Source organism: Triticum urartu, chromosome 1 (genome assembly GCF_003073215.2).
Source record: "Triticum urartu cultivar G1812 chromosome 1, Tu2.1, whole genome shotgun sequence".
NCBI lineage: Eukaryota > Viridiplantae > Streptophyta > Magnoliopsida > Poales > Poaceae > Triticum > Triticum urartu.
Genome location: NC_053022.1, coordinates 322997537 through 323012750, shown reverse-complemented (window position 1 = coordinate 323012750; position 15214 = coordinate 322997537). Strand labels below are relative to the sequence as shown.

Below are 15214 nucleotides of genomic sequence, written 5' to 3'. Positions count from 1 at the left end.
GTGTACCCAATAGTTTCTTTTGGGTATCCTATGAAAACACACTTCTCCGATTTCGGTTCGAGCTTATCAGGCTGAGGCTTTTTCACATAAGCATCGCAACCCCAAACTTTAAGAAATGACAGGTTAGGTTTATTGCCAAACCACAGTTCATATGGTGTCGTCCCAACGGATTTAGACGGTGCCCTATTTAAAGTGAATGCAGTTGTCTCTAACGCATAACCCCAAAATGATAGTGGTAAATCGGTAAGAGAATCATAGATCGCACCATATCTAATAAAGTACGGTTACGACGTTCGGACACACCATTACGTTGTGGTGTTCCAGGTGGCGTGAGTTGTGAAACTATTCCACATTGTTTCAAATGAAGGCCAAACTCATAACTCAAATATTCGCCTCCACGATCAGATCGTAGAAACTTTATTTTCTAGTTACGATGATTCTCCACTTCACTCCGAAATTCTTTGAACTTTTCAAATGTTCCACACTTGTGTTTCATCAAGTAGATATACTCATATCTGCTCAAATCATCTATGAAGGTCAGAAAATAACGATACCTGCCGCGAGCCTCAACACTCATCAGACCGCATACATCGGTATGTATTATTTCCAATAAGTCAGTAGCTCGCTCCATTGTTTCGGAGAACGGAGTCTTAGTAATCTTGCCCATGAGGCATGGTTCGCAAGCATCAAATGATTCATAATTGATGCGGCTTGAAGCTACGTCGGTATTTCCCCAAAGAGGAAGGGATGGTGCAGCACAACAGCAGTAGGTATTTCCCTCAGATGTCAAACCAAGGTTATCGAACCAGTAGGAGAAACAAGCAACACAACGTGAACAACACCTGCACACAGATAACAAATCCTCGCATGCAACCCGACGTGTTAAAGGGGTTGTCAATCCGTTCCAGGTACGGCGCCTCAAGATAGGCAAACGGACATGAGATAAATTGTAGTAGATTGATAGATCGAACGCCAAATAAAATAAATAAGAATAAATTGCAGCAAGGTATTTTTGTATTTTTAGTTTAATAGATCTGAAAATAAAAGCAAAGGAAAATAGACCGCAAAGGCAAATAATATGAGAAAGAGACCCGGGGGCCGTAGGTTTCACTAGTGGCTTCTCTCGAGAAAAATAGCAAACGGTGTGTGAACAAATTATTGTTGAGCAATTGATAGAACTTCAAATAATCATGACGATATCCAGGCAATGATCATTACATAGGCATCACGTCCAAGATTAGTAGACCGACTCCTGCCTGCATCTACTATCATTACTCCACACATCGACCGCTATCCAGCATGCATCTAGTGTATTAAGTGAAGGAAATATGCCCTAGAGGCAATAATGAAGTTATTATTTATTTCCTCATATCATGATAAATGTTTATTATTCATGCTAGAATTGTATTAACCAGAAACATAATACTTGTGTGAATACATAGACAAACATAGTGTCACTAGTATGCCTCTACTTGACTAGCTCGTTAATCAAAGATGGTTATGTTTCCTAAGCATAGACATGAGTTGTCATTTGATAAACGGGATCACATCATTAGGAGAATGATGTGATTGACTTGACCCATTTTGTTAGCTTAGCACTTGATTGTTTAGTTTACTGCTATTCCTTTCTTCATGACTTATACATGTTCCTATGACTATGAGATTATGCAACTCCCGATTACCGGAGGAACACTTTGTGTGCTACCAAACGTCACAACGTAACTGGGTGATTATAAAGGTGCTCTACATGTGTCTCCGATGGTACTTGTTGAGTTGGCATAGATCGAGATTAGGATTTGTCACTCCGATTGTCGGAGAGGTATCTCTGGGCCCTCTCGGTAATGCACATCATAATAAGCCTTGCAAGCAATGTGACTAATAAGTTAGTTACGGGATGATACATTACAGAACGAGTGAAGAGACTTGACGGTAACGAGATTGAGCTAGGTATTGGGATACCGACAATCGAATCTCAGGCAAGTAGCATACCGATGACAAAGGGAACAACGTATATTGGTATGTGGTTTGACCGATAAAGATGTTCATAGAATATGTAGGAACCAATATGAGCATCCAGGTTCTGCTATTGGTTATTGACCGGAGACTGTCTCGGTCATGTATACATAGTTCTTGAACCCGTAGGGTCCGCATGCTTAAAGTTCTATGACGATCGATATTATGAGTTTATATGTTTTGATGTACCGAAGGTAGTTCGGAGTCCCGGATATGATCACGGACATGACAAGGAGTCCCGAAATAGTCGAGACATGAAGATTGATATATTGGAATCCTACATTTGGACATCAAAAGAGTTCCGGGTGAAATAGGGATTTTACCGGAGTGCCGAAGGGGTTACCGGAACCCCCGGGGGGTTAATGGGCCTTGTTGGGCCCTAGTGGAGAGAGAGAGGGGCCGGCCAGGGCAGGCCGCGCGCCCCCTCCCCCTCTAGTCCGAATTAGACTAGGAGAGGGGGGCATTTCCTTCTCCTTCTCCCCCTTCCTTTCCCCCTCCTAGTAGGAGTAGGAAAGAGGGGAATCCTACTCCTACTAGGAAGAGGATTCCTCCTCCTGGCGCGCCCTCTAGGGCCGGCCTGCCCCCCCCCCTTGCTCCTTTATATACGGGGGAACGGGGGCACCTCTAGACACACAAGTTGATCATTGATCGCTCTCAGCCGTGTGCGGTGCCCCCCTCCACCATAATCGACCTCGATCATACTGTAGCGGTGCTTAGGCGAAGCCCTACAACGGTAGCTTCATCAACATTGTCACCATGCCGTCGTGCTGATGAAACTCTTCCCCGAGCTCTGCTGGATCGTGAGTTCACGGGACGTCACCGAGCTGAACATGTGTTGAACGCGGAGGTGACGTATGTTCGGTACTGGGGATCGGTCGATCGTGAAGACGGACGACTACATCAACCGCGTTGTCATAACGCTTCCGCTTAACGATCAGCGAGGGTATGTGGACGACACTCTCCCCTCTCGTTTCTATGCATCACCATGATCTTGCGTGTGTGTAGGAATTTTTTTGAAATTACTACGTTCCCCAACACTGGCATCAGAGCCAGGTTATTGCGTAGATGTTATATGCACGAGTAGAACACAAGTGAGTTGTGGGCGATACAAGTCATACTGCTTACCAGCATGTCATACTTCGGTTCGGCGGTATTGTTGGATGAAGCGGCCCGGACCGACATTACGCGTACGCGCTTATGCGAGACTGGTTCTACCGACATGCTTTGCACACAGGTGGCTGGCGGGTGTCAGTTTCTCCAACTTTAGTTGAACCGAGTGTGGCTATGCCCGGTCCTTGCGAAGGTTAAAACAACACTAACTTGACGAACTATCGTTGTGGTTTTGATGTGTAGGTAAGAACGGTTCTTGCTCAGCCCGTAGCAGCCACGTAAAACTTGCAACAACAAAGTAGAGAACGTCTAACTTGTTTTTGCAGGGCATGTTGTGATGTGATATGGTCAAGACATGATGCTATATTTATTGTATGTGATGATCATGTTTTGTAACAAAGTTATCAGCAACTGGCAGGAGCCATATGGTTGTCGCTTTATTGTATGCAATGCAATCGCCCTGTAATTGCTTTACTTTATCACTAAGCGGTAGCGATAGTCGTAGAAGCAATAGATGGCGAGACGACAACGATGCTACGATGGAGATCAAGGTGTCGCGCCGGTGACGATGGTGATCATAACGGTGCTTTGGAGATGGAGATCAAAGGCACAAGATGATGATGGCCATATCATATCACTTATATTGATTGCATGTGATGTTTATCTCTTATGCATCTTATTCTGCTTTGTTTGACGGTAGCATTATAAGATGATCTCTGACTAAATTTCAAGGTAAAAGTGTTCTCCCTAAGTATGCACCATTGCCAAAGTTCGTCGTGCCGAGACACCACATGATGATCTGGTGTGATAAGCTCAACGTTCATCTACAACGGGTGTAAGACAGTTTTACGCACGCCGAATACTCGGGTTAAACTTGACGAGCCTAGCATACGCAGATATGGCCTCGGAACACTGAGACCGAAAGGTCGAGCGTGAATCATATAGTAGATATGATCAAAATAGTGATATTCACCATTGAAAACTACTCCATTTCACGTGACGATCGGTTATGGTTTAGATGATATGGATCACATGATCACTTAGATGATTAGAGAGATATCTATTTAAGTGGGAGTTCTTAAGTAATATGATTAATTGAACTTAAATTTATCATGAACTTAGTACCTGATAGTATTTTGCTTGTCTATGTTATTGTAGATAGATGGCCCGTGTTGTTGTTCTGTTGAATTTTAATGCGTTCCTTGAGAAAGCAACGTTGAAAGATGATGGTAGCAATTACACGGACTGGGTCCGTAACTTGAGGATTATCCTCATTGCTGCACAGAAGAATTACGTCCTAGAAGCACCGATGGGTGCCAGGCCTGCTGCAGATGCTACTGATGACGTTAAGAACGTCTGGCAGAGTAAAACTGATGACTACTCGATAGTTCAGTGTGCCATGCTTTACGGCTTAGAACCGGGACTTCAACATCGTTTTGAACGTCATGGAGCATATGAGATGTTCCAGGAGTTGAAAGTTAATATTTCAAGCAAATGCCCGGATTGAGAGATATGAAGTCTCCAATAAGTTCTACAGCTGCAAGATGGAGGAGAATAGTTCTGTCAGTGAACATATACTCAAAATTTCTGGGTATCATAACCACTTGACTCAACTGGGAGTTAATCTTCCTGTTGATAGTGTCATTGACAGAGTTCTTCAATCACTGCCACCAAGCTAAGAGCTTCATGATGAACTATAATATGCAAGGGATGAATAAGACAATTCCCGAGCTCTTCGCAATGCTAAAGGTAGCGGAGGTAGAAATCAAGAAGGAGCATCGAGTGTTGATGGTCAACAAGACCACCAGTTTCAAGAAAAAAGGTAAAGGGAAGAAGAAGGGGAACTTCAAGAAGAACGACAAACAAGTTGCAGCTCAGGAGAAGAAACCCAAGTCTGGACCTAAGCCTGAGACTGAGTGCTTCTACTGCAAACAGACTGGTCACTAGAAGCAGAACTGCCCCAAGTATTTGGCGGATAAGAAGCATGGCAAGGTGAACAAAGGTATATGTGATATACATGTTATTGATGTGTACCTTACTAGAGCTCGCAGTAGCACCTGGGTATTTGATACCGGTTCTGTTGCTAATATTTGCAACTCGAAACAGGGACTACGGATCAAGCGAAGACTGGCTAAGGATGAGGTGACAATGCGCGTGAGAAATGGTTCCAAAGTCTATGTGATCGCCGTCGGCACACTACCTCTACATCTACCTTCGGGGTTAGTTTTAGACCTAAATAATTGTTATTTAGTGCCAGCGTTAAGCATGAACATTATATCTGGATCTTGTTTGATGCAAGACGGTTATTCATTTAAATCTAAGAATAATGGTTGTTCTATTTATATGAGTAATATCTTTTATGGTCATGCACCCTTGAAGAGTGGTCTATTTGTGTTGAATCTCGATAGTAGTGATACACATATTCATAATATTGAAGCCAAAAGATGCAGAGTTGATAATGATAGTGCAACTTATTTGTGGCACTTCCATTTGGGTCATATTGGTGTAAAGTGCATGAGGAAACTCCATACTAATGGACTTCTGGAATCACTTGATTATGAATCACTTGGTACTTGTGAACCATGCCTCATGGGCAAGATGACTAAAACGCCGTTCTCCAGAACAATGGAGCGAGCAACAGATTTATTGGAAATTATACATACTGATGTATGTGGTCGGATGAATATTGAAGCTCGCGGCGGGTATCGTTATTTTCTCACCTTCACAGATGATTTGAGCAGATATGGGTATATCTACTCAATGAAACATAAGTCTGAAACATTTGAAAAGTTCAAAGAATTTCAGAGTGAAGTGGAAAATCATCGTAACAAGAAAATAAAGTTTTTACGATCTGATCGTGGAGGAGAATATTTGAGTTACGAGTTTGGTCTACATTTGAAACAATGCGAAATAGTTTCGCAACTCACGCCACCCGGAACACCACATCGTAATGGTGTGTCCGAATGTCGTAATCGTACTTTACTAGATACTAGTAATAATGTACGTGCAATGCGTGTTTATATTAGGTAGGATATTAGTTGCATGGTATATTATGTAAGATATATCTATTGCACGTTGGTATTTGGTAAGATATCAATTATTATTTTCGCATGAATGATAGGATATTAATTACATGACAGATTTCATGGGATAGCGTTGAGTCAAAACGTGTTTATAACCAATGGCAGTGGAGGGTAATTAGAGCGTTAAACGTGTTTGGAGCTCAACATTGGAGCGATTTGAACTGCTAGATAACATGATTTGATGGTCGAGATGGTTTGGATCTGCCCCTTTGGGTCTTTTTATATTAGTATAGATGGTGCGATCTATGATGTCTCTTACTGATTTACCGCTATCATTTTGGGGTTATGCTTTAGAGACGGCTGCATTCACGTTAAATAGGGCACCATCGAAATCCATTGAGACGACGCCTTATGAACTGTGGTTTGGCAAGAAACCAAAGTTGTCATTTCTTAAAGTTTGAGGTTGTGATGCTTATGTGAAAAAGCTTCAACCTGATAAGCTCGAACCGAAATCGGAGAAATGTGTCTTCATAGGATACCCAAAGGAAACTGTTGGGTACACCTTCTATCACAGATCTGAAGGCAAGACATTCGTTGCTAAGAATGGATCCTTTCTAGAGAAGGTGTTTCTCTCGAAAGAAGTGAGTGGGAGAAAAGTAGAACTTGATGAGGTAACTGTACCTGCTCCCTTATTGGAAAGTAGTTCATCACAGAAACCGGTTCCTGTGACACCTATACCAATTAGTGAGGAAGCCAATGATGATGATCATGAAACTTCAGATCAAGTTACTACCGAACCTCGTAGGTCAACCAAAGCAAGATCCACACCAGAGTAGTACGGTAATCCTGTTCTGGAGGTCATGTTACTTGACCATGACGAACCTACGAACTATGAGGAAGCGATGATGAGCCCAGATTCCGAAAACGGCTTGAGGCCATGAGAGATGGGATCCATGTATGATAACAAAGTGTGAACTTTGGTTGACTTTCCCGATGATCGGCAAGCCATCGAGAATAAATGGATCTTCAAGAAGAAGACTGACGCTGACGGTAATGTTACTGTCTACAAAGATAGACTTGTTGCGAAAGGTTTTTGACAAGTTCAAGGAGTTGACTACGATGAGACCTTCTCACCCGTAGCGATGCTTAAGTCCGTCCGAATCATGTTAGCAATTGCCGCATTTTATGATTATGAAATTTGGCAAATGGATGTAAAGAGTGCATTCCTGAATGGATTTCTGGAAGAAGAGTTGTATATGATGCAACCTGAAGGTTTTATCAATCCAAAGGGTACTAACAAAGTGTGCAAGCTCCAGCGATCCATTTAAGGATTGGTGCAAGCCTCTCGGAGTTGGAATAAACGTTTTGATAGTGTGATCAAAGCATATGGTTTTATACAGACTTTTGGAGAAGCATGTATTTACAAGAAAGTGAGTGGGAGCTCTATAGCATTTCTAATATTATATGTGGATGCCATATTATTGATTGGAAATGATATAGAATTTCTGGATAACATAAAAGGATACTTCAATAAGAGTTTTTCAATGAAAGACCTCGGTGAAGCTACTTATATATTGGGCATCAAGATCTATACATATAGATCAAGACGCTTAATTGGACTTTCACAAAGCACATACCTTGATAAAGTTTTGAAGAAGTTCAAAATGGATCAAGCTAAGAAAGGGTTCTTGCCTGTGTTACAAGGTGTGAAGTTGAGTAAGACTCAATGCCCGACCACTGCAGAAGATAGAGAGAAAATGAAAACTGTTTCCTATGCTTCAGCCATTGTCTCTATCATGTATGCAATGTTGTGTACCAGACCTGATGTGTGCCTTGCTATTAGTCTAGCAGGGAGGTACCAAAGTAATCCAGGAGTGGATCACTTGACATCGGTCAAGAACATCCCGAAATACCTGAAAAGGACTAAGGATATGTTTCTCGTTTATGGAGGTGACAAAGAGCTCACCGTAAATGGTTATCTTGATGCAAGCTTTGATACTGGTCAGGACGATTCTAAATCGCAAATCGGATACGTGTTTATATTGAACGGTGGAGCTGTCAGTTAGAGCAGTTCTAAACAAAGCGTCGTGGCAGGATCTACGTGTGTAGCGGAGTACGTAGCTGCTTCAGAAGCAGCAAATGAAGGAGTCTAGATGAAGAAGTTCATATCCGATCTAGGTGTCATACCTAGTGCATCGGGTCCAATAAAAAACTTTTGTGACAATACTGGTGCAATTGCCTTGGCAAAGGAATCCAGATTTCACAAAGAGGACCAAGCACATCAAGAGACGCTTCAATTCCATCCGGGATCAAGTCCAGATAGGAGACATAGAGATATGCAAGATACATACGGATCTGAATGTTGCAGACCCGCTGACTAAGCCTCTTCCACGAGACAAACATGATCAGCACCAAGACTCCATGGGTGTTAGAATCATTACTATGTAAGCTAGATTATTGACTCTAGTGCAAGTGGGAGACTGAAGGAAATATGCCCTAGAGGCAATAATAAAGTTATTATTTATTTCCTCATATCATGATAAATGTTTATTATTCAAGCTAGAATTGTATTAACCGGAAACATAATACTTGTGTGAATACATAGACAAACATAGTGTCACTAGTATGCCTCTACTTAACTAGCTCGTTAATCAAAGATGGTTATGTTTCCTAAGCATAGACATGAGTTGTCATTTGATAAACGGGATCACATCATTAGGAGAATGATGTGATTGACTTGACCCATTCCGTTAGCTTAGCACTTGATAGTTTAGTTTACTGCTATTGCTTTCTTCATGACTTATACATGTTCCTGTGACTATGAGATTATGCAACTCCCTATTACCGGAGGAACACTTTGTGCGTTACCAAACGTCACAACGTAACTGGGTGATTATAAAGGTGCTCTACAGGTGTCTCCGATGGTACTTGTTGAGTTGGCATAGATCGAGATTAGGATTTGTCACTTCGATTGTCGGAGAGGTATCTCTGGGCCCTCTCGGTAATGCACGTCATAATAAGCCTTCCAAGCAATGTAACTAATAAGTTAGTTACAGGAAGATGCATTATAGAATGAGTAAAGAGACTTGTCGGTAACGAGATTGAGCTAGGTATTGGGATACCGACGATCGAATCTCGGGAAAGTAACATACCGATGACAAAGGGAACAACGTATATTGTAATGCGGTTTGACCGATAAAGATCTTCCTAGTATATGTGGGAACCAATATGAGCATCCAGGTTCCGCTATTGGTTATTGACCGGAGACATGTCTCGCTCATGTCTACATAGTTCTCGAACCCGTAGGGTCCGCACGCTTAAAGTTCCGTGGCGATCGGTATTATGAGTTTATATGTTTTGATGTAATGAAGGTAGTTCGGAGTCCCGGATATGATCATGGACATGACGAGGAGTCTCGAAATAGTCGAGACGTGAAGATTGATATATTGGAAGCCTACATTTGGACATCGGAAGAGTTCCGGGTGAAATCGGGATTTTACCGGAGTGCCGGAGGGGTTACTGGAACCCCCCGGGGGTTAATGGGCCTTGTTGGGCCCTAGTGAAGAGAGAGAGGGGCCGGCCAGGGCAGGCCGCACGCCCCCTCCCCCTCTGGTCCGAATTGGACTAGGACAGGGGGGCGCCCCCCTTTCCTTCTCCTTCTCCCCCTTCCTTTCCCCCTCCTAGTAGGAGTAGGAAGGAGGGGAATCCTACTCCTACTAGGAGGAGGATTCCTCCTCCTGGCGCGCCTTCTAGGGCCGGCCGGCTTCCCCTCCTTGCTCCTTTATATACGAGGGCAGGGGGCACCTCTAGACACACAAGTTGATCATTGATCTCTCCCAGCCGTGTGCGGTGCCCTCTCCATCATAATCCACCTCGGTCATACTGTAGCGGTGCTTAGGCGAAGCCGTGCAACGGTAGCTTCATCAACATCGTCACCACGCCGTCGTGCTGACGAAACTCTTCCCCGAGCTCTACTGGATCGTGAGTTCGTGGGACGTCACCGAGCTGAACGTGTGCTGAACGCGGAGGTGCCGTACGTTCAGTACTGAGGATCGGTTGATCGTGAAGACGTACGACTACATCAACCGCGTCGTCATAACGCTTCCGCTTAACGGTCTACGAGGGTACGTGGACGACACTCTCCCCTCTCGTTTCTATGCATCACCATGATCTTGCGTGTGCGTAGGAATTTTTTTGAAATTACTACGTTCCCCAACATTAAGTTCATCGAGAAACGGAGTAATGCAATAAGAACGATGACATGATGTAGACAAGATCTATCTATGTAGAGATAGACCCCATCGTTTTATCCTTAGTAGAAACGATACATACGTGTCGGTTCCCCTTCTATCACTGGGATCAAGCATCGTAAGATCGAACCCACTACAAAAGCACCTCTTCCAATTGCAAGATAAATAGATCAAGTTGGCCAAACAAAACTCAAATTGCTTTGGCGAGTCCGCGGTCCTGGTCTTCTAGCACCAGAATGGCAACCTTCAGAGATTGCTTTGGGAACCGGCGAGCTGCCTTGCTCCTTTAGCAAGAAAGTGGAAAGTGTCCTTGTGTGCGCCCGCTGGTGCCCTCCTGGCTCCGCTAGTCGTGGCTCGCGTCACCCACGTGCGGCGCGAGGTGGGGTGGCGAGCCTAGAGATGTCCACCACACGAGGGGCCTCGGGAGACGGCTTCAGGAGATCACCCCGCAGGAGGCCCACGGGAGCTCTTGATGACCCCTGCTGACGCTCGCCTCGTGAGGCGGGGTCCTCGCGAGGGTCTCGCCTGTGAAGTCTTGACGCTGGGCCGCGCCAGGCCCTTGGATGACGCCACGCAACGGCCCGCAGACAGACGGGTCTGGGTACCCCAGTCCCATGGGCTCGACACTATCTTTGGGTGTATGACACCTGGCTGGCCCATATGTCATACACTCAAAAGCAAGTACAATAAGTCAATGAAGCTTGGTCCATTGTTCTGATGTCCAAGGAAGTTTCTTTTCTTTTAGAGAACTAGTAAATGTGTGCGTGCAATGCATATCGATAACACGCAGAAAATTAATTGCACATTTATTTTAGGCAGAAAATTAATTACGTGTTTGATATTAGGTAGGATATGAGTAATCATGTCGATAGCCCATATTTGATATGTTATTAATTACACGTTAAACATGTGGATCGCTCGCCATTGAAGCAATATAGGTCGTTGAATTGACATTGTTTAATAGCTGAGATTTATTTAATCTGACTTTTTCAATAGATGATGTCCAAGGAACTGGTTATCACGAAGAACACCACTCGGAGATGAATCGGCACAACATGCGCAGCAGCCAAACTTGCTTTCAAGCTTGTTGTGACGTCCATGGCATCTACCACCAGAGCAATGCATCTTGCAGGGTAGTAGCAGAAGAATGTTTCTTTCGCAACTTCGACGGATGTAAAAGCAACATACTACATGGAATTTGACTTGCATTAATTGTTTCTCTGTCGGCATTTGACTTTAGAACCGGACTCCCCAAAAGGCAAGCTCGAGAGGTCGAAAGTGAGAGACCGTGATGAAAATTACTTTGACGGTCGCAACTTGCATGAGATGGAGCCATGGAGGGAGACGTGGATTGATTCATTCGCGGGTGCGTGCACACACTTGCCGAGTCAGAGTACCAGTAGTGCTCTCTCGGTATATGGTTAGTTATCCAAGACAGTACAGGTATCACTGGCCATCTGTTCATATCCAACGGCAGAAACCATGCTGCCAATCATCATGCTAGGCCAGGCGACAACCTAGAGATGAATGAAACAAGCTGTTTCGTTCAATAAATAACAGATAAATGAAACAAGCTGTTTACGGAAGCTCATGAAACGCGGCGCGTACGCGTCCAGGTCAGTAGCGGTCAGTAGCGTCCCATAGACGCCCTTCCAACCAAAAGAGCTTCTGGGCCAGCTACGGAACATTCTCCTCATCTTCACTGGTTGTTGCCAATACACCCCGCTCAACCGTATCATATCGATGGATCGACCGTATCACCCGTCGCCGTGTCAGCCGGTTTTGTCCAGGCACCGTGTTGATTTGGGTATCTTGATCAGTACTCTTTTTTTTGAAATAATTTGGGATCTTGATTGAATCTGGGCAATTTCACATCCCGACGAAGAGATAGGAAACGGATGAGATCCAGCAACCGAATCAGAAATTCGAGTAACTAGTGATCCGTCAACCACGTAGCTGCCCCAATCACCTCAGCCACACCAGCACGCCAGAATTGTCACCCCAGGAAACAAGATAAACCCGGCGAGTCCGAGCAGTTTCAAACCACCAGACCATTCAAAAAATCAGCAACAAATAAAATTAAAAAACATTCATATCCGCGACTCGTACGCAGCGGCAGGCGGCGGCCATCCGAGACGGCCCCGCCTTTCTCCTTTGACCCGCGCGCGCGCCACAGCGATCCCGACCGAATCGCCCCTCCCTCCCTCCCGTCCCCCCCCCCCCCCTAAAACCCCACGACAACCCACCATCCGATCTCTCTCCCTCTCTCCTACCCTTCTCGCCCAGACGCAACGCACGAACCAACCGGCGCGACCGAATCAAACCGCGCAACCGTGCGCGCGACTCCTCCTCCTCCTCGCGGGGGCGGGCGCGATGCCGCTGGACGGCGGGGCGGCGGCGGTCATGTTCCTGGCGTACGCGGCCCTGGCCGTGGCGGCGCTGCGGGCGGTGCTGTCCTACAAGTCGGCGGCGCACGCGGCGCGCCGGCTGTGGCGGTGGGCGGACGAGTGGGCGCAGGCGTACCAGTACTACGAGGTGCCGCGCTTCGCCGCCGCCGGCGGCAACGACGGGGCCGAGAACCCGCTCTTCCGCAAGGCGGCGGCCTACGTGGCGTCGCTGCCGTCGCTCGAGGACGCGGACGCCGCCTGCGTGCTCTCCTCCGCCAGCAAGAGCAACGACTTCTCGCTGCAGCTCGGCCCCGGCCACACCGCGCACGACGCCTTCCTCGGCGCACGCCTCGCGTGGACCAACCGCGGGGAGCGCCTCCTCCTCCGCGTGCGCCGCCATGACCGCACGCGCGTGCTGCGCCCCTACCTGCAGCACGTCGAGTCCGTCGCCGACGAGATGGAGCTGCGCCGCCGCGAGCTGCGCCTCTACGCCAACACCGGCGCCGTCGCTCCGCGCTGGGCGTCGGTGCCCTTCACCCACCCGGCCACGCTGGACACGGTGGCCATGGACCCGGAGCTCAAGACCCGCGTCCGCTCCGACCTGGAGAGCTTCCTCAAGGGCCGCGCCTACTACCACCGGCTGGGCCGCGTCTGGCGCCGGAGCTACCTGCTCTACGGACCCCCCGGCACGGGCAAGTCCACGTTCGCGGCGGCGATGGCGAGGTTCCTCGGCTACGACGTCTACGACATCGACCTCTCCCGCGCTGGCACCGACGACCTCCGCGCGCTGCTCCTGGACACGGCCCCGCGGTCGCTCATCCTCGTGGAGGACCTCGACCGGTACCTGCGCGGCGGCGACGGGGAGACGTCGGCGGCGCGGGCCGCCAGGGTGCTGGGATTCATGGACGGGCTGTCGTCGTGCTGCGGCGAGGAGCGCGTGATGGTGTTCACCATGAGCGGCGGCAAGGAGGGCGTGGACCCGGCCGTGCTGCGGCCGGGGAGGCTGGACGTGCACATCCACTTCACCATGTGCGACTTCGACGGCTTCAAGGCGCTGGCCAGCAACTACCTGGGCCTCAAGGACCACAAGCTGTACCCGCAGGTGGAGGAGGGCTTCCACGCCGGCGCGCGCCTGAGCCCGGCCGAGCTCGGCGAGATCATGCTCGCCAACCGCGGGTCCCCGAGCCGCGCGCTCCGCACCGTCATCAGCGCGCTGCAGCACGTGGTGGCGCCGCGGACGAGCTCCGCGGCGCGGCCGCCCAGGCTGACCTCAAGATCGTCCGGGCACCTCGAGGAGTCCAGCCCGGCGGCGGCAGAGAGCCAGTCGCCGGGGGGCGGGGGGTTCGGGAAGGACGCGCCGATGAGGGAGTTCAAGAAGCTGTACGGGCTGATCAAGATCAGGAGCCGCAAGGAGGGCGGCGTGGTGCCGGTGGACGACACGGCGTCGGCGAACGGGCGGGGCAGCGACGCCAGCACCGAGAAGGACCGGTGATTGATTAATCAAATGGACATTTTTTTGGGTTTGCTTTCTGCGTCTTCACACCTGATCGTGATCTCTTAACTTTTAAGCATCTTTTTTCTTCTCTTCTCGATTGTAATTTGGGGGTTGTACATTGTAGTCTAGCTAGTGTAAGGCAATTGCAAAGGATGGCGCGAGTTGGTTGTGCACTCCGAACAAAATTATCAAAAAAATAATCGAAAGAAGAAGCTGTACATAGAAGAGAACTGGCTATATATCTCAGTGCACAAATCCCAAATGTACAGAGCCTTAGTACGAGTAACTTGTTTCGATGGTCTACTGTAATACTAGTAATACTGTAAGGTCTTGTACTAGCAGAACTCTACACGCGTTTCCTTTACATTGCAAGCAAGGACCTCGAAACCGCCATGAATTCGTAGCCGGGTAGGTTGCCCACCCTAGATCTCAAGGCCTTCTATAGCATCTCTCAAGGATTTCACAAAAATATGTGCTCAGCAATCAGCACTAGGGTTCTCCAAAAGTTGCTGAATTTCATCAGAGAAAAACAAAGCCTAAACAATGCTCAGTTGTACTCTGTTTTCCTTAACGGGAATGCATATTCATCAAATCTTTTTTTTTTGAGGGAAACAACAGGACTATGGTGCGTATTTTTATTGACTTTTAAATAAATGATACAAAGTCCAAGTAAAAGAAAAGAAAGGAACTATACAGAGCAAAATAAAGGAAATCTAAAACTAAGACAGAAATTGAAAAAAAAAGCACTATACAAAAGAGGCAACGAGATGGACTATCTAAAAGAGTTCTTCCTTGTTGCTCCGTAGGTCAGCCATTTAAGCTCTTCCTTGAATTTGGCTATGCATGAATATAAACTTGGTGTTTTCCCATTGAAAAAGAAATCATTCCGGATTGTCCAAATAGCCCATGAGATCAGAATAATTAGTTCAAACGCAA

General features: G+C 46.9%; 1 protein-coding gene across 1 annotated transcript; it reads left to right on the top strand.

The window, feature by feature from the left end:
• The first annotated feature begins 12625 nt into the window (after nt 1–12625).
• LOC125509962 (AAA-ATPase At2g46620) lies at nt 12626–14517 on the top strand. The gene has a single exon (XM_048675040.1). It carries the CDS (start codon nt 12770–12772, stop codon nt 14273–14275), a length of 1506 nt encoding a protein of 501 aa, XP_048530997.1. The 5' UTR covers nt 12626–12769; the 3' UTR covers nt 14276–14517.
• The last annotated feature ends 697 nt before the right edge of the window (nt 14518–15214 follow it).

Coding starts and splice junctions, on each gene's coding strand:
- LOC125509962 (XM_048675040.1), top strand. CDS start 12,770: ATGCCGCTGGACGGCGGGGCGGCGGCGGTCATGTTCCTGGCGTACGCG.